Below are 27,992 nucleotides of genomic sequence, written 5' to 3' on the forward strand. Positions count from 1 at the left end.
CTGCTGCGGGCATGGGAGTGCAGATGCCTTTACAAAATAATAATTTTTTTTAATATCCTTTGGGTATAAATCCAGAAGTAGGACTGCTGGGTCCCTTAGTAGTTCTATTTTTAATTTCTTTAAGCAACTGCATATTACTTTCCATAATGGCTCTACCAGTCTACATTACTACCAACAATATACTAACGTTCCCTTTTCTCCACTCCCTTACCAACATTTGTTCTCTCTTATCTTGTATGTAATAGTAATTCTAATGGGTGTGAGGTGATATTTCAGAATGGTTTTAATTTGTATTTGCCTGATGATTAGTAATATCAATCACCTTTTCATATATCTGTTGGTCATTTTAATGCCTTCTTTGGAGAAATGTCTGTTCAGATCCTCTGCCCATTTTTAAATCAAGTTATTTGATTTTTATTATTTTAATAGTGCCACCAAATATATTTTTTATCCAGAAACTCCCTCCATTTCTTAACTCCGCAGGGGAATAGGGTACTCTGAGTGTGCATTTCAAGGTTAAGTGTTTCTTCTCTTGCAAGTTTTCCAAGGGAAACAATACTCAGCATTTTCAGCTGCCTAATATTTTATTTATCAGAGGAAATGACTTCAAATTAACCTGACTTGTATTTACCATTGAATTTCAATCTTTCGGCCAGTAGGTAATTATTACCTACTTGCATGCAACTACATACCTATAATACACTTTTTTTATTATCATTCCACTTGTCTACACAGCCTGACAGCAGAATTCAAGTGCTAAACAATTACACAATTTACCCAGCTTGTTAGAAATTCTTTATCTTTTTTAAACTACCTGCCCTGCCCCAAGTACCCTCATATGTTGAAGTTTCTCATTTATCTCCTTGGAAGGAAAAAAAAGCATAAGATGTGTATTTGTTTGATGGCTCATTGATACAGCTATGATATTAAGATATTTTGGATTCTGAAGAAGAGCGTAGCCCAATCCTTCGGCAGCTATTTACGGAGTTGCTTTAGGAAATGAGACAACAGGGAGCAGAGCATCTTAAAGGGTAAAAACCTCAAAAAAGACTCCAAATAATGCCCTATTAATTTAGCATCTATAAGGTTTATGTACTTAATAAAATATCTCTTTTTTAAAAAAATTCCATTTTTAAAACTGGGGGTACACGTGCAGGTTTTTGATAAAGGTGTATTGCATGGTGCTGAGGTTTAGGCTTTTACTGATCTGCTAACTCAGATGGTGAACGTAGTGCCCAATGGGCAGCTTTCAGCCCTTCCTCCCTTCCTTCCTCCCTCTCTGCCTTCTTCCCTTCCTCCCTCTCTCCCTTCATTTGTAATCCCTAGTGTCTATTATTGTCATTTCATAAAATATCTCTTAATTTTGAAAAAACCCCTCAAGATATGTAGTTTTTCTCCTTTTTTTAATAAACAAAAATTTTGACACTCAAGTAGGTTAGTAACTTGTTCACAGTTGACTCAGCTAAGAGGTAAGGTAACTGAGATTCAAACCCAGGTCTGTTTGGCTCCAAGACTTGTGCTCTTTCCACTTTATCCTGTGTCCTTCAGATTAAGTTTGTTCTCATTCTTCTTCCATTTGTCACTGTATTCCCCAGTCTCTATGGTACAGGTGGCTTTATTCATATGTTGCACCGTGGCATCAAAATGATGTCCTGTGACCTCATCCCATGCTCCAAACTCTCCTATTTCACACCTATTACATTGAAACTGTGCAAAACAGCTAACTCAGCACCAAATAGTCAAAGCACAACCAATGTAATTTATTCATTTCTGAGACTGAGGACCCCCAACCTCCTACAAACCTGCTGACTGTCCCTGACTATGCTGCTAGATCTCCAGGACTGTTGAGCGAGTCTGTTTCCAATTGCATTGAAACCACAATCAGTCACTGCTCATATCCTGCTTCACAGAGGTCCTTCAAAGTAGCTTATAGAGTCTTTGTCCTAAAAAATAGCAACATGAATCCCTAGCCTTCTGAGTTGCTTTTTTTTTTTTTTCGGAAAGGTGTGTGTGTTTTTTTAAATCAGTGCAATGCTGTGTATTATATCCTTATATATGGAAAGAATGTCATTCCTCCAAATGCCTGTAAATTTGTTTTCCGTACCTTGGTGTTCCTAAATAACACTGTCAAAAAGAAATGCTCAGTAAACTAAGCATTCAACATTTAGCATAAAGACAACTTCATAAGTTATTGAAGAAATAAGCATGATCCATAGGCAGTTGGTTTCTTTACACTGAAGAAAGTTTGTTGACAAAGAAATGCGCAGGAAGTTCTCAGGACAGTCTTCACAAATCCAGCCATCTTTTGTTTTTGTGCTCCAAAGCTTGAGCTAAATATAGGGGTTTGTTTCACTAGCCTAAAGCCAGTGCACACTGTTCTCACCTTGGCTATTTCACATCACGTGGGCTGTTCACAAAGGCCAGTAAGGCCTTTTTTCTTGATCCTAGTTCCATAGAGTCACTCCTAATTTTTGTCTTTTTATAATGCATCATTTTTTCATGCTCTAAATTGTGGACATTTTTAGTAGTTTTGTCCATTGTGGAGTAATAGTGATTTCTCATATTTTCTAAGATTGCTATGTAAAGTGATGAGAAAGATATATCTCCCCATTGAAAAGTAGACTGATTGAACCATCTAGATTCAGAGTAGAGAGGCAGATGATGGACAAGCTTCTGCCAGGCACTGGACAGCTGGATGCATTTCACAGCTCACAGTGCAACCCTGCTCCTGAGAACAAATGAAGAGTCACAGGTCTGTGAGAAAGCAGGAGCAGGATGGTTGCAGACAACTAAATATACTGACCCACCTTATCCAGAATGTGAAAGTGAAAATTAACAACTGTTGAATCATGAACTAAGAAAACCCTTTTAGACATACATGTGCCAGACACATGCTATTTCATCAAATGCAGCATAGCAAAGTCCTATCTAGAATTATAGTAAAAATGGTGGTCCCCCAAGAACCAGAATGTATCTCAGGTCTTCTGCAACCCAGTCTGGACAATTTATCCTGACAAAAAGACCTGCTCTAACCTTCACTCATGCTACCTCATTCACTATGCATACTCTCTTTTTTAACCTAGTTCTTCCATTTCTCTGTGTTCTTATTTCCAGGAAAGTCTTTCTGTTTGTAGTCTTTCAAGGAGACCTTAAGTCTTCCTCTCTAAATCTTTTCTGGCTATTCCATATAGCTTTAGCTTCAGAATCACAAAGCCTCTGCTCGCAGCTGTATAAGGTAACATTTGTCCATTTCTTTATCAGTAAAATGTGGACAATTGTCCTCAACTTTTAGAATTGTTGTAAGTATGAAATGATACAACATTTGTGTAATGTTAAGTACAATTTCTGTCAATTAGTAGAGTAGTTCTATATTAGTTTTCTTCTTTCAGCTCTAAGAAGACAGAACCTGGGTGAGTTGTCCATTAAACACTGATTTAATAATTAATTGAAGTGTAGTTGTTAGCCCACAGTCTGTTTCCTGAATACAAAATGACCACATTTCTTCAATATGTCCAGAGATGAATTCTTTGCAACTATTTTTGCATGAAATAAAGGGTCACGAGTAAATCTAAACGATAAACTATAGTAACAAATCTAACTGTACAATTAAGAGATGACAACTGATCTGGCATAGTACCATCAGACGCTAGGGAAATTCATTCTTATCTTGGTAGGCAAAGGGAGATATTTGCATCATATACTCAAACACAATGCTAAAAGAGCATCCATCTCAAGCTTTATTTGGAATACTGTTAAGTATGAGGCCAGCCTGAAATTGACTTTCAAAGGAGAATTAATAATGTTTATGGGTATCATTGAAATTCCACAGAAATATTTGATTATTTTTCTGTTGTATAGTCAGAGTATGTTGGCACAATCACAGCTCACTGTAACCTCTAATTCTTAGTCCCTAGAGATCTTCCCGTCTTAGTCTTCAGAGTAGCTGGAGCACAGGTGTGCACCACCATAACCGGTTAATTTATTTTTATTTTTATTGATTTATTTATTTGATAAAGACAAGTTCTATGTTGCCCAGGCTGGTCTCCACCTCCTGGAGAACTTTGTTATCACAGTTCTGATAACAAATCAAGAGATCCACCAGTCTCAGCCTCCCAAAATGCTGGGATGATAGATGTAAGCCACCATGCCTAGTCAGAAGTCTCTTTTAAAAAGAGAAAGGTACATTTAGTCCAACTTTCTACTCCTAAATTTTGTCAGTGATAGACTGTGTTTCAATAGGCACCAAGTGTTATTGACAAGAATGCCTTATTTGAAATGAAGTGGTAGTGACCTTATTTACTTCTTAATTTTTTATAATTCCCTCCTTAACTCTATCCAGGGCTTTAATCCTTTGAGATCTTAAATTCAGTTTTTTTCTAGAAGAAAAACCGATATTTAGAAGTTCTTGTATATGTGTGTTTTGCACACTTTTAATAGAAGGGCATCTCTTCTATATGAGAATGAGAATTATATCGACATGTATCTCGTCTAGTGTATAAGTGAGTCTTATGTTGTAGAGAAAAGAAGAATTAGAACTCTTTAATACATAATGGCATTAAATTAAGATATTTTAAGCTTTCTTGATCAATCAATGTATAGTCAACTAAATGATGCCCCCAGCCCCAAATTTGTATCTTCATGTCCTAATCGCCAGAACCTGTGAATGTTACCTTATATGGAAAAAGTTTCTTTGCAGATATAACTAAGTTAAGCATATCAAAATAAGGAGATAATATTAAATTATTTAGTGGGCCCCAAATCCCACAGCAATTGTCCTTAAAGGAGACATGCAAAGGAGACAATGTGACCGCAGTGGCAGAAATTAGAGTTGTGGGGCCACAAACCAAGGATTACCTGGAGCCATTGGAAGCTGAAAGACATAAGGAAGCATTTTTGCCTAGAGCCTCTGGAGGGATCACAGTCCTGCTGACACGTTGATTTCAGACTTCTGGACTCCAGAACTGTGAGAGAATAAATCTCTATTGTTTTAAGACACCAGGTGTATGATAATATGTTACAGCAGCCACAGTAAACGCAAGCTAGTTTTAATTTTGATGCTCTCCACATTACACAGAGGGTCCCTTTCCACTCTCTTTAATTACAAATTCTTTTAGGTCTGCTGTACCTATATTTATTCTCTGCATTTTTTCTTATATGCTGAATAACAAAAAGGAATGATTAGCACTCCTTTCTCAGTTGAACTGTAGCTACCAAGAAGCTCTATTATTGTTACGAAGAGGGGATTCTGTGTTTTCCTTTCTTTACCTCTGCAGGTGATGCTCCAAGAGGCTGCCAGCAGGTCCCATGCTTTCCATTGACTTTTTCTACCTGGTCTTCCCTGGTCTGCTTTGCTTTGTCTGGTTGTGAATCAGAGTAAGGCTGGAACAGGGGAAATCTTGAGTCCAACTGTCTTGCTCTTTCAACAAGCTGCCATAAAATTTAATCATCATTAGTACACCTATGAGAATTAATCCATATTTGTTGTCTGGACAATGCACAGTTCTGATAATAAATAAGAGACTTCAATCTTAAACCTTTTGAATGAGTACATTCTACAAACACATCATTTGTTTCAGAAATGGAAATATTTATGGTGACTGTTGATGCCTTCTAACAGTAAGGTAGGATGCTCATGCTCCACTCACTTAAGAAGCAAGTGTTCTCCTTCTGGTAGAAATGAACTAATTACTAGAAATATCTACATTCATACTTTGCTGAAAACACAAAACACTGAATAAATTCTGGGGATTAGGTATCAGTAAGTGCCATATGATTACAGTGAATGAAAAATGGGGGAGGAGTGCAGTTAGGGTAAGGAGCAGAGCAATTGATTTATTGACCTATAAAATTTGGAGTATTAGCTAACTTCTAGACTTTCCAGTGCTCCTCAACCAGGTCTGTGACAAATTGATCCTATGGGTCACATCAGTCCACAGACATGTTTTGTATGCTCTGAATTTATTCTTTCAAACCTGGATGAGAAAGGTAAAACTCATAATATCACACATTAAAATTCAAATTTATGGCTTTTTTTGGCAAAATTGCAAAGTGTGGGAATACTGAGCCCACATTCTCAACTGATTGATAATCAGTGAACAATCAATCAATGCAGACCTTTGAGGTATGCACTCTTATTGACATTGCAGTTTTCATAATTCCTTTTATTAGGGACTTTTTTAAATCACATTGTTCCTTATAATTTGAGACATTAAAATCTGTTCAAAGCCTCTGTAACTCTGATTTCTAGTTTAGCTTCCTACTCATTAAATAAGTCATTTTCAAATGTCATATATGAAATTAGGTAAAAACAATATATATTTCCTGGGAATGCCTTGTTCACATGGAATCATCTCAGCTATTTACAATATTATTGAAGGTGATTTTATTTTGCATTTAAAAGAAACATTATGATTTCCCACACTTATATTCATTTGGCTCATTACATTATTAAAACAACAGTGTTAAAATATTATAAAAGTATGCAAATGTACCTCTTAACATTGTGCATTTTTTATCATATGAGATTGACATATCAACTGCCAATTAATCTAGTTAAATGTTTGTTTCCATGTGTTAAAATATTTCTGATATTTGGCTTCTTAGTTCCTAAAATATTGATTTGCTGACTCAAAAATAAAGCTTTTATTTTTAAAATTTTAATAACTTCATGTATTGAAAGCTTGCTGCAAATTATGTAAATATCTCCTTGTTTTCTGGTAACCTAAATCATTTCTAGCCAAAAGCTTTGTATTATATGGTGGACACCAACTTGGAGAGTTGACTACTACATTCTAGTGCTGTTGTAGTAGTTGTGGTGGTTGTTACTGTTTCTTGATTAATTAAACAGATTCTCTTCTTCCTCTGTGTTTCATTATCCCTGTTTAAAACTACAGTATAAGATGACAGTATTGAACTAGACAACTGATTATGATGGCAAAAGGCAGAAACTAAGAAATCAAATGAGGGTCCTGAAGAGGCAGGAAATAAATAAAAAGGTTCTATTTTTGGCAAACATTCCTTGAATTTATTTGCAGACATGTTATGTCATCTTTTTATTGCTTTATAATAACTCAATTTAGATGTTAAATTTCTAATGGAAAAGATGATGTGATGAGTTTTTATTCTTATATTCTTCCTAGGTACATAACAGGAATTCCGTAATGTTTACTGAATAGTAGTTAAATATGAATTAACTCAAAGGTAAAAGAATAGATTGCATAAATATGTAAGTGCCTGAAAGGGTGGCTAAATAAATGTATAATTGTTCAGTAGGTTCCCATTGATCTCAAAATGAACATGTAACTGGCCATCTCATGACTATGGGATGCAACATCTGCTCCAGCCTGCTCTTCAGCCTTGTATCACTTGTCCCTTCACTTACTGGCTTCTGGCTCCACTCATGACCTTCAACACATGGCACTTCTTTCCACCTTGCAGTCCTTATTTCTTTTCCCTGGAAAAATATTCCCATATTACTCTTTCCCATTTTCCAGGTCTCAGCTTGCCTATTACCCTCATAGCGAGCTCTTCCTTGATCACCTCACCCTATATATAGTGAGATTATCCAGCTCCTCCCCAATTACTTCACAATTTTTTTCTTCCTAGAATTAATATAGCCAGTAGTTATACTGCTCACTTAATTATTTTCTAGCTTATTGTCAGTCTTTTAGATATGCGGCTGCAAAAGCCATAAAGAGCAATTTTCTCTTATTCATCTCTGAATTTGCAGAGCCTGCCACACTACCACTGAATTAGTAAAATAATAAAGGGTGAGTGAATAATAAAATCACAAAACAGGCTATACTTATTGCCTCTTAATGATAGATTTTATTGTATTCTGAGGAGAGAGAGTGTGTGTGTATGTGTGCGTGTGTGTTTTCTAATACTAAAAAAAGAAGTAGTTGCCTTTGGAAACTGTTTTTATTTTCCTCAGTTATTTTCCTATATTGGGTAAAAGGCTCTTTGCTATTATGGGTTTAGATATGCTCTGTGGTCTTCAAATATGAATGTTTCACATAACACATTACTAGAATTTTAATAAAGTAAAATGACAATCAGAGGGACTAGAACAAAGACAATAACAAATACTACACCTCATCCATGATTGTCTTTTAATGTCATCCATACAAACAGAGTTTTAAAAGCTTACTTGAAATATAGAAACAATTTGGCACAGGGAAAAAAGGTGTGGGTTAGGTGGTAGTTATAGGTCTATAACTAATTAGCTGTTAGCTCTGAGCAAGTCACTTAACCACTCTGAGTGTTGGTTTCCTCATTTGTAGAAGTGAAGGTGAAGAATTAGGTCAATGGCTTTCTAGCTGTGTGCTGTTGAAAGTTGTGAGCTGCAGTGGAGTGTGAGGTGTTCCCGTTCTAATACCCACACCAACCAGAAAAACTCTGCTTTTAGCCAATTTCCACATTGAAGCACTGAATACAATTTGATTTTTAAAATGAGTCTCATGCTTAAGAATATTTGAAAACCACCAGAGTGGGTTTCCAATGTCTCATAACTTTTTGATACTATGAAAAATTATGAATTCAATATTTGAAAGATTTAATCAAAAACCCACTGTACGGAAGACACTATGCTAAATACTAGTGTATGAAGACTGTACCCAGTTAGTTTAAAATCTAAACTATAGCCTGTAGCCATATGTTTGTAACCATAATTCAAAGAAAATGTATTTTTAAAGTTCATACTGGTACATAAGCACAGATCTATAAAGGTCAGAGTAGGGGAAGTTCTGGGAATGTGTGTACATATGTATGTGTGTGTGTATGTGTGTGTGTGTGTGTGTGTGTGTGTATTTACATATATATGTTACATATGAATAGATTTATACATAAATGCATTGTAGAATATATGAATATATATTCATATGTAACAAAGATAAATATACAATATTATATGCAACAAATATATACACACAACATATTCGTATGCATCCTGGATGTAACAAATGATAAAAAATTGTGTTCACTAGATACGTGTCTAGTTAATGTGTGAAACTTTCATCTTTTCTCACATTCTACTGAAACACAATGCTTTTATGCTATTAATAATGAGATTTGACACATGGGATCACAGTGTGCCAATCCCTGACATATTCAGTCACAAATAATTCTTATAAATTAATTCAAAGGTAAAAAACTATTTTTTCAACAAAAACTGAAAGGGTTTTTTCTAATTGTAAATATTGTCAAAAAATGATATTAAAATTCTCCTCTTCAAGGTTTTATTTATGGAATTAAAACAGAAATGTGTTCTAATTTACCATATTATCAGTCTTTGTAAAATGTAGTATTTAAACTGCTGTTATCATGATTCAATACATGAAATTGATTTTATGTCATGAACTTCATCTTCACAAAAAATATTGGGTATCATTTCCATTGGACAAATCCCAATGAATAATAGTTGTCTAAGCATGTAATTTTAAATTAATAATTTGACTAATATTTGATATTTAAATGTTTTTACCATGACTGACTTAAAAAGTCAGGTCTTTTTTGATGTTGGGGAGTGAACAAGAATCCATGAACCAACTTAATTCAGAGTAATGATGAATTCAAGAGCTGTAGGTATCACAAACCACTAAGATGTGATTTACCTGAAACTACAACCCAAGCTTGAATTCTCAACTCAGATAAAATGTCATTTGCGCATTTTATTCAGTTTGTAAAACTTAATAACTGCCAATTCTTAAAAATATGGTAGTGGCTCAAGTGGAAACATTCACTGGAAACATTCACTGTTATAAAATAACTTCTCAGTGTACAAATCGATTTTCTTAAAGGTGTCTCCTTCGTGTATATGAGAGGCAATGTTATTTTGTGGAAAAAAGTACTGAACAGGAAATAGGAGACTTGATTACCAAGCCCAACACACTGTAAATCAACTAGCTCTAAACAAATTAGTTGACTGGAACTCCTTAATTCACACTTCTGTAATACAGGGACAATACTTCTGACATGTACTATGATTATAACTTTATTAATAACTGCGAAGCTTTGTAAATGATTAAGTACTACATAAATCTGACAGAGAAGTAATTTCGCTTTCAAAGCCAAGAAAGGCTTTAAACACTGATGCTTCTAAATTGTGGGTTGAAATTTTTGTTTAACTTTTTTATTTTTGCAAGAGAAACAAGAGTCCTTTTTAAAATAATTATTTCATTATGTTTTTGGTCCTTCCCTTCTTTGTCATACTTGGCTTCAGCCTGTTTAAGCTGATGAGTAGGCATTTAAGAAAGTTCAATACTTTGAAATGTAAGTATAATGCAATTGGACTCTACATACATATTTTCATCAAAACATTTTACAGGGATCTCAGCACTAAGTATGCAGTAGATGGGACAAAAATCACAACAGGCAACTTTATTTTAGAATTTGATCCATAAATCAACAAAATAAATAAATAAAAGCTGAGTCTCTATCATGTTAGTACACAAAATAAAAAAAAATACATCAACATTTACCATGAGATCATTTAAATGTATTTGCAAATGATCTGATAAGGGAAACATGATTTACAACACGGGAAACTTCTTTTAACAACCATTGACTTAAACACACTGCACTGCAGGTCACCTAGACAAGGTTAGCAAGAATGAGCAAAGTGGTGGGTCCAAAAGGCAACCTCCAAATACCTTCCTCAGATGGAAACTTTGGTAATTGTCTGTGGTTAAAAAAGCAAAACAAACAAGCAAAATAAAACAAACCACCAATTCCTATTCTTAATCACGTTGGATGGTCATTTTGTCCATTCTTCTGCGATGAGTCCATTTTAAACACTTCAATTATTTTGAAGACACTCCAAATCCACAGAACAACACACTCTTCCATTCTGTACATCAAAGAAACACACATTAGCCAGCTGAGACACAGAACGTAAATTAATTAGCAGTCTGCAATTTTTATACTCAAAATAACCCTCTGCATTTTGAGACAAACTTCAAGAAGGCTATAAAAAATGACTAGAAAATAATGCTAGGAAAAAAACTAGAGAAAGAGTAGAAAGGAAGGAAGGACCAACAGACCCTCCAGGGTACCGCTCGCCAGGATTCTGTTAGCAGTGCAATTTCACGCACCACCTGCACTCAGTCCCTGCTTCGGACACCTCCCTGGGATTTTCACCTCTTCACACGACCTGTTTGCTGTACTTATTCCAAGTGAGATTTTTTTCCAAAAATAAATCCCTAAAATATAGCAATTTGTCATTTAAGAAGCTATTTGAAAGTACTCCCAGCAATCTGCAGGCAAGTCCAAGATGGGTTCCAGTAAGGTTTGCATAAAGTCTCTCATGGTGACTATGAAGGGGATAGTGCATAGTTAGGTATATAAATACTTATACATTCATTAAAATTTAATTTCATATACTAATGTAAATATGCCTTTATAATTTCACTGAATGATCAAATAAAATAAATAACTGAGGTCTCCATGTCTCCTGGTCATTTAGTTCTCTGAGGCTGATGGTACAGATGAAACCATGAGAGATCTAATAATATTCTTTTTCTACTGGGGCTACATCTTAAGATGATACTTTCCAGGAAAAAGAAAAAAAAAATCTATATTTATAACAGCATAAAGAAGCAAGTTGGGAACCTTCCACTGATGCTTGACACTGAGCCAGGGTTTGATGGGACCAAGTAGACTCCTAGTTTTAACATGTTTAATCACGAGAATCTTAAACAGATGTTTTGGCAGAGATTTGACATTAACTAATGATTATTCCAAATCAGCTACCACTCCAGCTCTTCAGGAACTTTTAAGGGAGAGAATGGTCAGTTTTTTAATCTTAATGACATATGAGGATGTCTCATGAAAACTCCTCCAAAAAGAAGGGAAATAATCACTGTTAATCAAATGCTATAGCAAGAGCTGCAGGTCCCCAACTTTGGCAATCTGATGATTAAACAAAGTAAAAACTTGAGAGTTTTTTCCCTAATATTCACAATTTAATAAAAGAACTTAGAAACTTTTCCAGGATGAAAGGAAGTTGACTGGTTTCCTTCCTTCCTTCCTTCTTCCCTCTTCCCCCACTCCTTCCCTCTTTTCCTCCTTCCCTTCCTTCTTTTCTTTCTCCTTCCCTTTCCTCTTCTTTCTCTCTTTTTTTTTCTTTTTATTTAACATATAGGTCAAAAGAACCTAAATCACCCATAATTCAGCCTAGAATCAATTGTCAAAATTCTGTAGTTTAAAGGCAGGAGCAATTATTTTCTTTCATGCTCATTTGGAATTTGCCTTTTTAGAGGGTGCAGCTATGATATATTCAGACACATTAAATTCCTATGAGAAGTAAATGTTTTCCAGAGTTTCCACCATGTCCTATTGAACCCGTGCATTCAGAAACATCAGGAGTGGACCTCCTGCAAGAGTTCTCTGGCAATTGTTAAGGCTTCAATATCCTCAGAACATCCAATTACCTTGCATTTACAGGTCGTGCAGGGAGATCCAGCCATCGTCCACACTGAGCCACTAAGCCTTGAAATGCCATAGCTGTCCAGGCAAGTTTTTCTGATGTCATAGGCGATGTTATCAGCTAGGCAGGGGTCGCTGACACAGCGGGGACAACACTCCCCTTCTAAGATGGCTGTGTACTCACAGCTTAAGTTGGGGCAAGTGAGTGGCCAGCAATCTACCTCTCCTTCCTGCAGAGGAAAAGCAAAAAAAAAAAAAAAAAAAATGCCTCATTATTGTTCCTATGTATAATTTTATTCTGCAAGTCACAGAAGGGGAAAGAGAGCACAGTAATTCTTATCACTGAATGTTTCTAGTTGACACCATTATGGATATAAAACACTTCCTTCCTGAAGAACTACTACAGGTCTCACTTCTTTCAGAATGCTTTTGCTGACCATCTATATGCAGTACACAGAAAGAGTTAGGTCAGCTTCTTTGTGTGCCAAGCATGGCCTATAATTATTTTAACTTGATACTTATAATCACATCATAATTATCAATACAATTCTACATTAATTTTTGAGCATTCAGACTTTGGGCTTGTTCATTTCTCTCCATCATGTTTAGCACAGTTTTGGTCAATAACAGCTAATAAATAAATGAATTACAAGATACTGGCTAGTATATAAAAAGCAATTTCCATGGACACAGGGAGGGGAACATCACACACTAGGGCCAGTTTTGGGGTGGGGGGCTAGGGGAGGGAATTTAGGAGAAATACCTAATGTAGATGACAGGGTGATGGATGCAGCAAACCACCATGGCACATGTATACCTATGTAACAAACCTGCACGTTCTGCATATGTACCCTAGAACTTAAAGTATAATTTAAAAAAAGAGTGATTAATTTATATTAAGGTCAAAAGCAGAACCTGAAGCACTGTAATATTTCAATTAAATTTAAAGTTAAGATTGAGACATGTCAGGAGAACCATTTCAGAATGGTTTTGAATGTCACATGTGATTAGTGAACTTTCTAGATTGCAGTTCAAATGGAGTTTCTGTGTGTCTCAGCATCCAGCTTCTGTGGCTTCACTGAGCTGTCCACAATAAAACTATCTCCCTATGCATCCTCTTCCTCTGCTATTATGAATTATAATCTATGGCATAATACCTTACAATGTATGGTAACTTGTTTAATTGTTCGGTCATCTCTATAAGACTATGGGCTTTGTGTAGGTATAGGCCACATCTGTCCTGCTTACTGTTACATCCTACAAAGTCTGGCACATGCAAAGTCTTGAGGAATATTTTTTAAGTATGGCCCACATTATTCTCAAGTAATTCATAAGTTATATGTTTAACAGCTTCAGTTTTCCTGAGAAATACACATCTTAGGGGCTGGGATGGAAGAGGATATACCTTTGAAATTTTTTTTTCTTTTTTTTTTTATTGCATTTTAGGTTTTGGGGTACATGTGAAAAACATGCAAGATTGTTGCATAGGTGCATATGTGGCAATGTGATTTGCTGCATTCCTCCCCTTCACCTATATCTGGCATTTCTCCCCATGCTATCTCTCCCCAACTCCCCACCCCCCGCTGTCCCTCCCCTATTTCCCCCCAACAGACCCCAGTGTATAGTGCTCCCCTCCCTGTGTCCATGTGTTCTCATTGTTCAACACCCGCCTATGAGTGAGAACATGCGGTGTTTGATTTTGTGTTCTTGTGTCAGTTTGCTGAGAATGATGGTTTCCAGGTTTATCCATGTCCCTACAAAGGATGCGAACTCATCATTTTTGATGGCTGCATAATATTCCATGGTGTATATGTGACACATTTTCCCTGTCCAGTCTATCATCGATGGGCATTTGGGTTGACTCCAGGTCTTTGCTATTGTAAACTGTGCTGCAATGAACATTCGAGTGCATGTGTCCTTATAGTAGAACGATTTATAATCCTTTGGATATATACCCAGTAATGGGATTGCTGGGTCAAATGGAATGTCTATTTCTAGGTCCTTGAGGAATCACCACACTGTCTTCCACAATGGTTGAACTAATTTACACTCCCACCAACAGTGTAAAAGTGTTCCTATATCTCCACATCCTCTCCAGCATCTGTTGTCTCCAGATTTTTTAATGATCGCCATTCTAACTGGCGTCAGATGGTATCTCAATGTGGTTTTGATTTGCATTTCTCTAATGACCAGTGATGATGAGAATTTTTTCATATGTTTGTTGGCCTCATGTATGTCTTTGTTTGTAAAGTATCTGTTCATATCCTTCGCCCATTTTTGAATGGGTGTGTTTGTTTTTTTCTTGTAAATCTGTTTTAGTTCATTGTAAATTCTGGATATCAGCCCTTTGTCAGGTGGGTAAGCTGCAAAATTTTTTCCCCATTCTGTTGGTTGCCGATTCACTCTAATGACTGTTTCTTTTGCCGTGCAGAAGCTGTGGAGTTTGATTAGGTCCCATTTGTCTATTTTGGCTTTTGTTGCCAATGCTTTTGGTGTTTTGGTCATGAAGTCCTTGCCTACGCCTATGTCCTGAATGGTTTTGCCTAGGTTTTCTTCTATGGTTTTTATGGTGTTAGGTCTTATGTTTAAGTCTTTAATCCATCTGGAGTTAATTTTAGTGTAAGGTGTCAGGAAGGGGTCCAGTTTCTGCTTTCTGCATATGGCTAGCCAGTTTTCCCAACACCACTTATTAAACAGGGAATCCTTTCCCCATTGCTTGTTTCTGTCAGGTTTGTCAAAGATCGGATGGTTGTAGATATGTTGTGTTGCCTCCGAGGCCTCTGTTCTGTTCCATTGGTCTATATCTCTGTTTTGGTACCAGTACCATGCTTTTTTGATTACTGTAGCCTTGTAGTATAGTTTGATGTCCAGTAGTGTGATGCCTCTCGCTTTGGGAAGAATCAATATTGTGAAAATGGCCATACTGCCCAAAGTAATTTACAGATTCAACACTATCCCCATCAAGCTACCAATGACCTTCTTCACAGAACTGGAAAAAACCACCTTAAACTTCATATGGAACCAAAAGAGAGCCCGCATAGCCAAGTCAATTCTAAGCAAAAATGAAATTTTATCTATGAAAATTTCATGCATTAAATTAATACCAATTCTTCTGGCTGCCTGATGATTACCTTCTTGGAAAAGAAATGCAATTTGCCAGTCTCATAAGGAAATTAATTCTATAGTTGTATTGATTTGTTTTTCCTTGAGTGGGAGTTTTAAAAAATGACTACAATTTTTATTTATCTGAGTTATACTTCTCAGTTAATAGGAGTGAATAAGAAAGATATTCTGTTAAGATTATCTGCACACTCACCTGAAGATTTTTAAAAATCTGATGAAAATTTAGAGCATGATTTCTCTGAATGTTTGTTTTCATATATTACACATAGACTGAGAATCATTCAATCATTTCAGCAAATGTTAAACTTCAGACACCCAGATAATAGTTTCCATTATAAATCAACTCAGAATGTTCCATAATTGTGACTTACATATGGGACATCACATTCCTATGACAATGTGTCCTATAAATCTTCCTATTGCTAGAAATCTTTGTGATATAGTTTGAAACTGAAAGAACCAGGTCCAGAAATTAAACCTTTTCTCTGAACTTTCTCAAATCTAATTATACCATTAGTAGCCCTATATTAATGGGCTTTGTGTAGGTATAGGCCACATCTATCTTGCTCACTGTTACATCCTACAAAGTCTGGCACATGCAAAATCTTGAGGAATTTTTGTTAAGTATGACCCACATTATTCTCAAGTAATTCATAAGTTATGTGTTTAATAGCTTCGGTTTTCCTGAGAAATGTTCATCTTAGGGGCTGGGATTGAAGAGGATACACTATAACAACATTCATTTTTTTTCTTTTTAAACATATAGTATCATAAAAGATTTTCCAAGGTAGCAAGTATTAAAAATAGTCACTACCACACACTAAGTACCTTCTCTGAGCCAAGTACTGTATTTGTCCTTAATATGTATCTTGTGGTCTTCGTAATAGCCCATTCTTTCCCTCAGATGTACTCATATACCTCTGTCCATTTGAGGGAAAGAATAACCCGTAAAATGATAGGACCAGCCCAAGTTAATCATGTAGAGCTAGCATGTGGGTGGACCAGGTTTAGATTCTAGGTCTCTATGATTAAAGCTGTGATATTTATACTATATTTTGTTACCTCTTATATTGAAATCTTTAAGGGTTATGACATAAGAAATGAAAGATTTAGCTCTGTCAGGACTATAAGTACTAGTCAAGGTTTTGAAAGCTTCCTTTCTTGCAGAGATTTTTCCTGATCTTGATTTCTTATTAGTAGTAGCTGTACACTGTCATTGCTTGGGACAAATCTGTACCACAAATATGTGCTTTTTACTTTGTACACTGCTTCAAATATAACCTGAATGTCTTTAGGCAGAGAACATGCCCCTTAGCCACAGGCCCCACAGAGCTACCTGTATAGTATTATGAAATATGGGAAACTAGATCCCACAGACAACTGAATGTATAACCCCTTTCAGAGTAAAGAAAGGCTCAACACCCTGTAAAGGAAGCCAACATACCAGACACCGACACTGCTGACAGCTATGGGTCCAATTGTCTCCACTTCGATACAGCTTGTGACCATTTTGGTCTAAACATTGACTTGTGACCCTGGTGTCACATTCTGGGCAACAGAAAAGGTCAGCACTTGGATTCTGGCAATCACAAGCTGTCCGTCGGCAGAATATCTTGCCATCCTGTTTAGAAATGAAGTAAAGGAGGTTTCATCATTTAGGACATGATGGACAGCTACACTATGAGAAACAAACTTCCTCTTGTCCTAGTCATCCCCGGCCACCTCTCATTCTGTTCAAAACTGAAGCACGCATGTGTGCTCACACAATCATACCCTTTCTTTCCCTGATTTTACCTGCAGAGCAGAAAAAATAAAAACAGAAACATTTGTAAGTTTAACAAAAAGTCAATATGTTTTTTGAAAATCTTTTTCAAAAGCGTTCTTAAAAATCATATTTCTGGCCAAGAAGGTGGCTCACGTCTGTAATCCCAACACTTTGGGAGGCCAAGGTAGGTGGATCATGAAGTCAGGAGATCAAGACCATTCTGGCTAACATGGTGAAACCCTGTCTCTACTAAAAATACAAAAAATTAATCAGGCGTGATGGCACATGCCTGTAGTCCCAGCTATTCGGGAGGCTGAGGCAAAAGAATCACTTGAACCCAGGAGGCAGAGGCTGCAGTGAGCGGAGATAGCACCACTGCACTCCAGTCTAGGTGACAGAGAGAGACTATCTAAAAAAAAAATCATATTTCTAAGTAAGAACTATAAGCAAACTAAGCAGCTAAAAATGCATATATGATCAATAACTCATTTGGGTAGAAAATCATGCTCCTGTATTTCCATGATCCCACTTAACATATTCAAATGCATTCCTCTAATTGTACTCCTGTCCCAACTGTGAAAGGAAGTCTGATTATACACTTTATACAGAATAATTAACTTCGACCCAGCAAGGCTAAGCCACTTATCCAAGATGAGATAGGTAGGTAGTGGTTTTCCAAGCAGCACCACCAACTGTTATGGTTTCAAAATATTTTTCTTCTGCAAGATCACCTTAAGGTTGTGTATTACAGGGGGTTATAATCAGGTGCCTCCTTCAACCTTATGGAAGTTTTCCATATTGTAAGCACAGTACAGTTTTTGGAGTATTGGCTCTGAGGACTCCTAGTTGTAAAAAATTGAAAATCAACAGCACTTAAGCGGTAAGATTAAACATTTTGCAGCATGTCTTTGTTTTTATATGTCTATTGCGTATAGTAATTTATTAAACAATGTTCTTCATTGCTGAAAATGTAAGGTAAGAACTGTCATCACCCTTCAAGGTCATAACTAATTTGTTGAATATTTTAAAAACCATAGAGTCTCAGGGCTGGAAGGTACCTTAAAGAACATATAACCAAATCTCCCGACCTACAGTTGAATCCTCTTTATAGCAGCCATATACAAAACTGTTCAAGTATGTGATGAGGCTCTCCAGTCTTGAATTCACCACTATGGAGAGAATTCAGTGTGCATTTCTGTACGTGTCGTAATGCAAAAATCAGACTTCTCATGACTTCTATCCATTGATCTGAATTCGTACTTTTGGTAATAATAGAACTCCCAACACTTTCTGTCATATTTAAATTCTTAAGTTTTCAGAAGACATTTCTGAAGTATTCACTGAGATGTTTCATCTCTAGGTAAACATCTCTAATTTCTTAACCAGTCCCCATTGTTATAATCCTTTCACTGTCACAGTTGCCTTATCTTTCAAAAGCTTTATTTACCATAATCATCATCATCATCATCATCATCCACCACAGATTTAATACTTACCTTCTGTTACACATTGTGCAGAGACATTTATATATGTAATCACATTTAATCCTGATAATTTGTGGAATATGAATGTATATCTCTATTTCTCAAATGAGGTAGCTGAGAGTTAGAGAACTAAATATAACTATTCAGTAATGGTCTTTGAAGAAAGAGCAATTGAGTCTCACGGTCACTTTGTATTAAGCACTGTATTTTCTTTAATGCAGGCTTTTTTCAATGAAGTCATGTGCCACACAATGAAATTTTGGTCACTGTCATACTACACATACAAAGGTGGTTCTATAGAATTTTAATGAAGCTGAAAAACTCCTGTCACCTAGTGACATCGCAGTCAATATGTAGCGCAAAGTATTACTCATGCATGTGTTTGTAATAATGCCTGTGCAACAAGCCTACTGAGTTGCCAGTTGTATAAAAATACAGCACCTACAGTCATTTATAGTACATACTACTTGATAATGATAATAAACGGCTGGGTTACTGGTTTATGTATTTAGTATACTATCCTTTTTAATCATTATTTTGGAATACATTCTACTTATTAAAAAAAAAAAAAAGGAGAACTAACTAAAATGGCTGCAGGCAGGTCCTCAGGAGGTATTCCAGAAGAAGGCATTGTTATCATACAAGATGACAGCTCTGTGCATGTTATTGTCCCTGAAGACCTTCCAGTGGGATAAGACATGGAGGAAGATATGGAGATGAAAAACAGTGATATTGATGATCCTGACCCTGTGGAGACTTAGGTTAAGGTGTGTGTTTGTGTCCTAGTTGAAAAAAAAATTAATAAATTTTTTAAAATTAAAAATCAAAAAAGCTTTTAGAATAAGAGTATAAAAAATATTATATAGCTGTGCAATGTGTTTGTGTTTTAAACTGTTATTAGACAAGAGTCCAAAAGTTACAAAAATTAAAAAGCTTATAAAGTAAAATAGTTACAGTAAGCTAAGGTTAATTTGTTACTGGAGAAAAAACTTCTTTTTCTAAATTTAGTGTAGCCAAAGTATACAATGTTCATAAAATATACAGAAGTGTACAATAATATCCTAGGCCTTTACATGCACCCAACATTCACTCACTGACTCACCTACAGCAACTTCTAGTCCTGTAAGTGCCATTCATGGCAAGTCTTCTATACAGCTGTACCTTCCTTTTTTTTTGTCTTTTATATGTATTTGTACTGTACCTTTTCTATGTTTAGATATACAAATATTTACATATTATTTCTTATGTAACATATTATTATAAAATGTTATGATTGCCTACAATATTCAGTATAGTATCATGATGTATAGGTTTATAGCCTAGAAGCAATAGACTATATCATATAGCCTAGGTGTGTTGTAAGCTGTGCCATCTAGGTTTGTTTAAATATACTCTATGATGTTGACACAATGATGAAAAGCTTAATGGCTTATTTCTTTATCCTTGTCATTAAGTGATGTATTACTGTATTTCCTTTCTTTAGTTATGCCATAGCGTTGGCTTATACTGAGCTTAATCAAGATTAAAACCTCCTTAAGCCCTATCCCATCTTGTGCAGTGGTCTGCTTAGGGGCAGCAAGTATATAACTTGATGTTTATCTCTGTTGCATTTCATACTGTTAGATCCATTTCATCTCTTCTGCCTGTCACAATGTTTTGTAAATGCTATTTCTGTCATCTACCATAGATCACCCTCCTTCACAGCTTAGTGACATCTGAAAACTTGATGGACTTGCCCTCAGGGTCTTTATCTACTTCATCCATAACAACGCTGAATAATCAGACAGGGCTTGCTGAGATGTTTAGTGTCCACTAAAGTGGAAACCTTAAAAGCTTTATATTCTTTAAGAAGAATGGAAAGGAGACATGCTGGCTACAATATAATAACAGGTTGAAAATGCATTGTGTGCATTGGCTCTTTTACTATAAAAACAACAAGAAATCATGGTGTTTCAAAAATATCAAGAGATGAAAGCTTAAACACACACACATATACATTTACATGTGTAGGCAAACGTGTCTATATATAGAGAAAGCAAGAGACTAGATTTTAGCAAGTGAATGGAATCAGAGAATTCAGCTAGTCAGGGCAAGGAAGTGTTCTGATCCTAGGAATTTCCCAACAATTGACCTTTGGCTTACAGCTCATATACCATTATTTTAACTCACCAATATATTTTGCTTGTGTCGCCATGGCCCCAAATGACTCCCTGAAGACTTATTTTAACCAAAAAAACTAAGCAAAGTAATGATAGCTACAACATGAAACCATTTGATCAGCGCAGTTTCCAATGGCACACTGTCACTCTTCCCAAGCATAGAAGGATCATGCCTCAGGAACCAGCATGGCTGTGTCTGTGGCTGGCATCAAACAAAGGGATACATTCTTCCAGAAGAGGTTACTGCACAAGAAGCTATGACACCCATAAGAATGTCAGTTTTCTTCCCACGTGCTGATTAAAAGAATGAATAAGAATAAATGGATAGCCTCCAGGGTTTGTGCAAAATAAAGCAATTTCACATTGCATCAATTATGTGAAAATGCCAAATAGGCCCCTCTTAGCTTCTAACATGTTTCAGAACAATGGCTATGTTCACTTTGCCTTTCGATTACAGATTGACTGTCAAGAAAATCATTTTTAATAATGAAAATGTCACAGGTGGCTCCATTAATACAATGAGAATGCCATTATAAAACCTCAGCTCACAGAGCACAACCACACTAGAAACTATATTTGGGAAGAGTATGGAGCCCACTGACAACAAGCATCCTTTTTGACATAGATCTTTGAGGCTATTTCCAGAGCTTGACCTCTATCCCAACTTGGGTGGTTTGAACATTCCCTACTTATATGTCAAAGATATATTTTCCCAATCTTCTGCCACAAAAGCTGTTTTTATGCAATTTTATACTACAAGTTCAATGACAAGCAATTAATAACTATTGTAATACTTAATTGATTCTGAATTTTAAAAAGTGACATAAATTTTTCCTATCAAATAAATAATACATTGTTTCTCATTATGCCATGGAAAATTATAGATGTTTTTGCTATTAAATACAGATTTTAATATGGAATAGTCAACACACTGATATATTTACTCCAGATTACATAATATCACTCTTGTTTTTTTCTACCATAGTGTTTTGTAACTTTCAAATCAAGAAAATGGACATAGGTCAGATTATTTCTATAAATCAAATAGGTCAGATTATTTCTGTAAATCAAATAGTAATATAAACTTTGGGTTGGAAAACTGATGACCACAGTCCAAATTCAACCTGATGCCTGCTTTTGTAAATGAAGTGTTATTAGAACACAAGCTCCCTTGTTCATTTACGTTTTGTCTGTGGATTTTTTCACACTGCAGTGGCAGAATTGAGTATTTGGGACAGAAGCTTTATGGTCTACAAAACATGTAATATTTACAATATGACCCTTTAAAGAAAAAAACCTGCAGATGCCTGATAAAGACTATGAAATTAGGGCTGGTAATCTAGACGTGCCTACTCTAATTTCTCACAAACAAATTTATTGGGCTGTGATTTCCAGTCTTTTTAGAAAGTATTAATTTTTGTCTTCAGGTCACAGCCCACAAATTAGTCCCTTAGTCCGTTCAAACACCTGAGGTATAAACACATTTAGTAATCATTTTATCCAGTTATCCCATTTTAATGAAGAAGAAACCAAGCCCAGAGAGGAAAAATGCCTTTTCCATGTAGAAAACTAATAACAAAACAGAAACTTATCCCTAACCTGAACTTCCGTAACAGTGATTTTCCACTGTGATGCACCTTTGTATCATGAGGAGGCTGGGGGATAGAAAAAATTATTTTAGATAAAATGGTATCAGAAGGATTCTTGGGGCAAAAGTTTTCAAAGTAGCAGTCCTCAAACTAGCAGCACTACCTTCTTCAGGGAACTACTGAGAAATGCAAATTCTTGTACCCCACCCCAGATCTACTGAACCAGAAAATACTGGGGGTAGAGCCAGTGATCAAAGTTTCACAAGCCCTGAAGGTGATTCTGGTGCAAAGCTTCAAAATCATTGATGGAGAAACAAAATCACCCAGTCAGATGGGGAAGTAGCATGGTGTAATGTTCAAGCTCCTGCAAGGAAAAAGCAGGGTTTTGAGCACTACCACAGGAAAAAGAGTCGAGGAAATGAAAACAGATGCCCCTGTTCCTTGACAGGACCCCTGGAGTTTTGAGTGTCAAACAAAACCTGCCAATAAGTTCCTTTTTCCAAGAAAAAGAAACACAATCTTAGAGCCTGCACAGCCAACTCCAGCCATCAAAAACACCATAGACAGAAAAATATTTATAATGCTTCTAGCTGGGTTCAAATAGCAAGGCAAAGTATTTTTATGAGTAGTTTGCTGGAATTCAGAAAGTTTACCTCTACCCTGGCCCCAGGCACAGCCCAGATTCATCCCTGACTTTATCCTGTGAGTGCTATACTTAGGAAGACACGACCAGTATCCTGACAGCTTCTTGCAGATCAGGTGATTCCTCCTTGCCAGAAAGAGATACATGAGTGCTTGAGGTGTTCCTGACATGGCCATCCTCTTCAGTTTCTGGGAATAGGTTTACATAAACCAGATCAGATGGCTATGATTCCAGGCAATCTCATAGCAAAGGTCTTCACTTTGCTTTCCCTTTCCACAGTAATTTGTCCCTGATTTTATTATAACATGGAAGTTTACTGGCTATTTATAGTATCCCTTTCCCTACTTATCTCTGTAGTCCCCAGAAAAACTCAAGACCTAACACTGCTCAAGTCTTTAGTATTACTTTGTTTTCAAGATGAATGCTACTCACATTTTTTTTAACTGTATGAAAGCATAAAAACAAAATCTGGCCTTCACATGTTGCTCTCTTTCTCCCAATAGACTATCCAGTTACTACTCAAAGTAGTATAGGTGTAGGTATAAGTGTAGGTGTACGTGCAGGTATAGATGTAGTAGCATACAAACCCAACCTGCAGACCCTCGTTCTCACTCTTATCAGTGGCACCTGAATCCTGTTCACCCAAGAAAATGGGCATCTATGTATCAAACATGTTACTCAGGAGCTTTTTTTTTTTTTTTGCTCAGAGAATAGGGAAGACATTACCACAGACACAAAGTCTCTAGCATCATCACTCATCAGGACCCATTTTTAACTTCTGCATTTTCTCCCATTAGATCTTTCTTATCTATCTCTCTTTCAGGCTTTCATCTTTACTCCTCTGAAACTTTACATCAGCCCAAGTGATTTCTTTCTAGTTAGTTTCTATCTGCTCATGCCATCCATCACACTGTCAATCAGACCTTGATTGGGCCCTGCCAATTTTAAATGTCAAATCTCTTATGAACATTTGCTACCCACAGGATGAAGTCTAAATTTCATAGCCTGGCTCTGTCTCTAGCCTTTCTCTGCTGGCTCATCATTGACTATACCCTTCTTATACTCTTTTTGCTCCTGATATTCAAGCTCATCGTTCACTTCATATTTCTAACACAATATGTAGTCTTACACTTCTGCATCTTTGCTCTTATGGTTCCCTCTTGTTTGAGATTCACCTTCCTCTACATCTTTACTTGACTAAATTCCTCATCCTTTAAGGTCCTCTTCAAAGATCGCCTCCTCTCTGAAGGCTTTCCCTATTCCCTTCTGCATCTTCGCAGAATATAACATTCAGTCATCCCTCAGTATCTCTGGGGGATTGGTTTGAGGACCTCTGCACAGATACCAGAAGCACAGATGCTTAAGTCCCTTATATAAAATGGCATAGTATTTGCATATAACTGCATAGTATTGCAAATTACCTATGCATATCCTCCCATATACTTTAAAACATCTGTAGATTACTAATAATACCTAATAGGATGTAAATAAAATGTTTATATGATATTATTTTAAATTTGCATTATCTTTACTTTATAAATATTTTTGATCTGGTTGAATCCATGAATGTAGAACCCACAAGTACAGAGGGCTGATTGTACTTCCCCTTTTGTGTTCCCACAGCAAACTGTTCATAGTTCTACCATATATGACAAGTGGTTAGTTGTTTTTGTATCCATTTCCCTCTTCATCTCCATGAGCTGTAACATAAGCACAACTACTTACAGTAAAATACTACATTTCCTTGAAACTAATAGGCTGGGGACGTCTCTACTTTCCTATGTAGCACAGGCAGAAAATTAAGATGTCTTCCTAAAGTCCTGTATAAATTTATGAATAGAAGAGCCACAGATGGGTATCTATGAAAAGAAGTTGGGCTGTAACCAAGATTTAGGGATCAAGCCAAGAGACACAACCATTATTCATCTGGGTTTCTGTGGTCTAAATAATGTTGGAGGAACATGAGTTTTCATCGGTGCAGCAATCTTTCTGTACCTAATTAACTAGGTGGTCTGAAGGTGCACAAAAATATTGTCACTGCCAAGGAAGTACATAGAATCTAACAAAAGCCCAAATCCATTTATGCTAGCCTAGCTTCACCATTGAACTCTATTCATCTGTGGACATGTTTCAAGACCTTTTTTTCAATTACCATGAAACACTGGCAGGTAACCTGGTGTACTGACTCTCAAAGGGGCAGGTAGCCTTTTGAAAGAAATTTGACTCTACTTCTTTCAGCAGTAAACCTTGACCCTTTGTTGGTTTGTGTAATTCTACTATTGTATAGTTTGATGGTATTTAAATTTGAAATGTCAAGGATATGATTGAAAAAACAGTACTTTATACCCCAACCTTGATTTTATTTCTTAGCTTCCAAGATGATGCCACTATAACTGTCCATTTGGATGTGTAAGTATTGGAGATATTTCCTATCAAATTGAAATAGAGCACTTTCAACTTCAAATAATGGAAACAAACAAGGAAGGCCACAAGCAGTTCATTTTATAAGGGTGACTTGCAGAATCTGATTCAGGATTCTTAATTCAGCTCCTAACCCAGGCTTTCCTACCCCTTCACAACCTCTGGGAAACTGTGCTATAAAAGGGCAATGAATACATTTAGAATACAAAAGATTTACATACAGAAATCTGCCTAGTACTTTATTCAGAAATTGGAGTGGTTTGCAGTGAAGGTGCATCATATTAACAAAATTAGACTACAAGAATTGCTCATCCCTTTGGCAATTTCAGTCTAATTCTCATAAGACTTTGGAAACACTTTAGGATTCAAAACAGAATAAATCGATTTAGGCTGCTTGGATTATTAACACAGTTAATTAAAGAAGCTCTGGGAAATTTTCAATGAATAGTAAGTTCCCTGCTTCATTTTGGCTTAAATAAAACAAAAACTGAAAGAGGAATTTTACTCTTATACTAGTCAAGACTCCACTAATGTCCCTTGCCTATTCCAGGGACTGGGGACCAAGAAAGCCCAAAAGGGATGTAGGGATATGTAATGATCATCCTCAAAAGTTTTAAAACACAATATTTTCTTGAAATGACCTAGTAAAGAATTCATCCCCATTCTGCTGGCTGAATGGGGCACCTAATTGCTATCCTCTTCTATAAGAAATTATGGAAATCTTCTAAACCACAGTGAGATTTTTATTCTCTTAAAAAATTTTGCCCTTTGGCCTGGTGCAGTGGCTCACGCCTGTAATCCTAGCATTATAGAGGTCATGTGGGCAGATTGCCTGAGCTCATGGGTTCGAGACCAGCCTGGCAACACAGTGAAACCCTGTCTCTACTAAAATACAAAAAAAAAAAATTGTCAAGTGTGGTGGTGTGTGCCTGCAGTCCCAGCTACTCTGGAGGCTAAGCCAGAACAATTGCTTGAACCCAAGAGGCAGAGGTTGCCATGAGCTGAGATCATGCCACTGCACTCCAGCCTGGGCGACAGAGTAAGACTCTGTATCTAAAAAAGAAAAAAAAAATGCCCTTTGAGTCAGTACCATGTGGTTATATATTACACTTAATAACTTCAAAACCACTTGAGGGAATGTCTCACCAGTCACTTACATAGTCCTGCATTGAAAGTTTTACCTCAGTCAAGTTAGATTACCACTTACCTAATTGGTTTTACATATACCAATAAATCTCTTCTGTAGAGTGTTGCAAGACATCTGACAAGATGGACAAACTGTGAACTTTGAGCCAAGCTATTGGAGTTCAAGTCACAGCTTAGACATTTATATCTTTAATATTTAGGACAAGTTACTTTATCCCATAGAAATTCAGTTTTGTTGTCTTTCAAAGTAGTGCTGTAAGAAGTAAACATGATGCTGTGTTTTGAATTACAGGGTGGTCGAAACATAGCAGGTGCTCCAATATGGGAAAACAAACCTAAATTGTTGTGTAGGAAACAAGGTTTATGTGAAAGGGGTAAAAAAACAGGTGTTATGGGGTAATGATCTAAGCACTTGTTAATGTGGCCCTCCTAACTAGGTGTCCACAGGTCTGTGGAGGTGTGGCGGACGAAGGCAGACGAAGGCAAGTGGGTGAACTGGATGATTTCTTAAGGCTTATTTCAGCTCTGTTTCTTGGGAGCACACTGGGAATTTATCAGGAGACTTGGCTACACTAAGCAAGTAATTTCTCTTGGTTCCCATGCCCATAAAGCCCAAGATTAAATACTCCCATCCCAACAGACATAGACATACAAGGCAAAAGCTACAGTAGAGCAATAACAGAGGAAAATAAATTGGCAAGATCAATAAAAGAAGAAATAAAGCACAAGGAGATCAAACACTTTAATGGACCCATTTTACAAAGCATAAATGATGACAGAATTTTATTTTCATAAGCATTAAACTCACTTCCAAACAACTTAATATAAGGAATAGTCCAGCACTGAGAATAACAAAGAAGACATCAATTTCTAAGAGGCCTCATACTATCATTATCATTTGTTCAAAATGAAAGTTCACTTGTCTGAGCACTGGATGCAAGTGTGTTGGCCTTGCTTTTCTAGATGATGTCATAAAGTGAGAAAGTTCATGCAGGTGGTGACTTTAGGCAAACAGTAGTTTTAATCAGCAAATTTGTATGAGTGCGGGATGAGGGCTCATTAAAACTCTCACCCAACCAAACTTAAAGACACTGTAGGCTTTCAGAGGGAAGACTATCATTGGCTTTTCTTCCCTGCTTCCTCTTCCCTGCAGTTTCTTCTCAACCTCACACCTCACTTTCCACTAAGAACACAATCAATTCAAAGCAGGTTTCCCTGCCCTTCAGCATCATCATTAGC

The 27,992-nt window shown here is 36.4% G+C and overlaps 1 protein-coding gene across 3 annotated transcripts in view; it reads right to left on the reverse strand.

Annotated features, from left to right (window-relative positions):
• Positions 1 to 10,362: 10,362 nt before the first annotated feature.
• The window catches only part of NELL1 (neural EGFL like 1), a 912,020-nt gene continuing 894,390 nt past the window's right edge, over positions 10,363 to 27,992 (reverse strand). For all 3 annotated transcript variants that reach the window (XM_012456483.2, XM_012456482.2, XM_012456484.2), the window contains 3 exons: positions 16,991 to 17,167; positions 12,429 to 12,653; positions 10,363 to 10,846 (listed from right to left, as the gene is read on the reverse strand). In XM_012456483.2, coding sequence (XP_012311906.1) covers positions 10,796 to 10,846; positions 12,429 to 12,653; positions 16,991 to 17,167 — 453 coding nt within the window. In that variant the 3' untranslated portion in view covers positions 10,363 to 10,795. The remainder of the gene's footprint in view (positions 10,847 to 12,428; positions 12,654 to 16,990; positions 17,168 to 27,992) is intronic.

This window comes from Aotus nancymaae, unplaced genomic scaffold, assembly GCF_030222135.1.
Source record: "Aotus nancymaae isolate 86718 unplaced genomic scaffold, 86718_ANA_hifiasm-v0.15.2.pri h1tg000059l, whole genome shotgun sequence".
Taxonomy (NCBI): Eukaryota; Metazoa; Chordata; class Mammalia; order Primates; family Aotidae; genus Aotus; species Aotus nancymaae.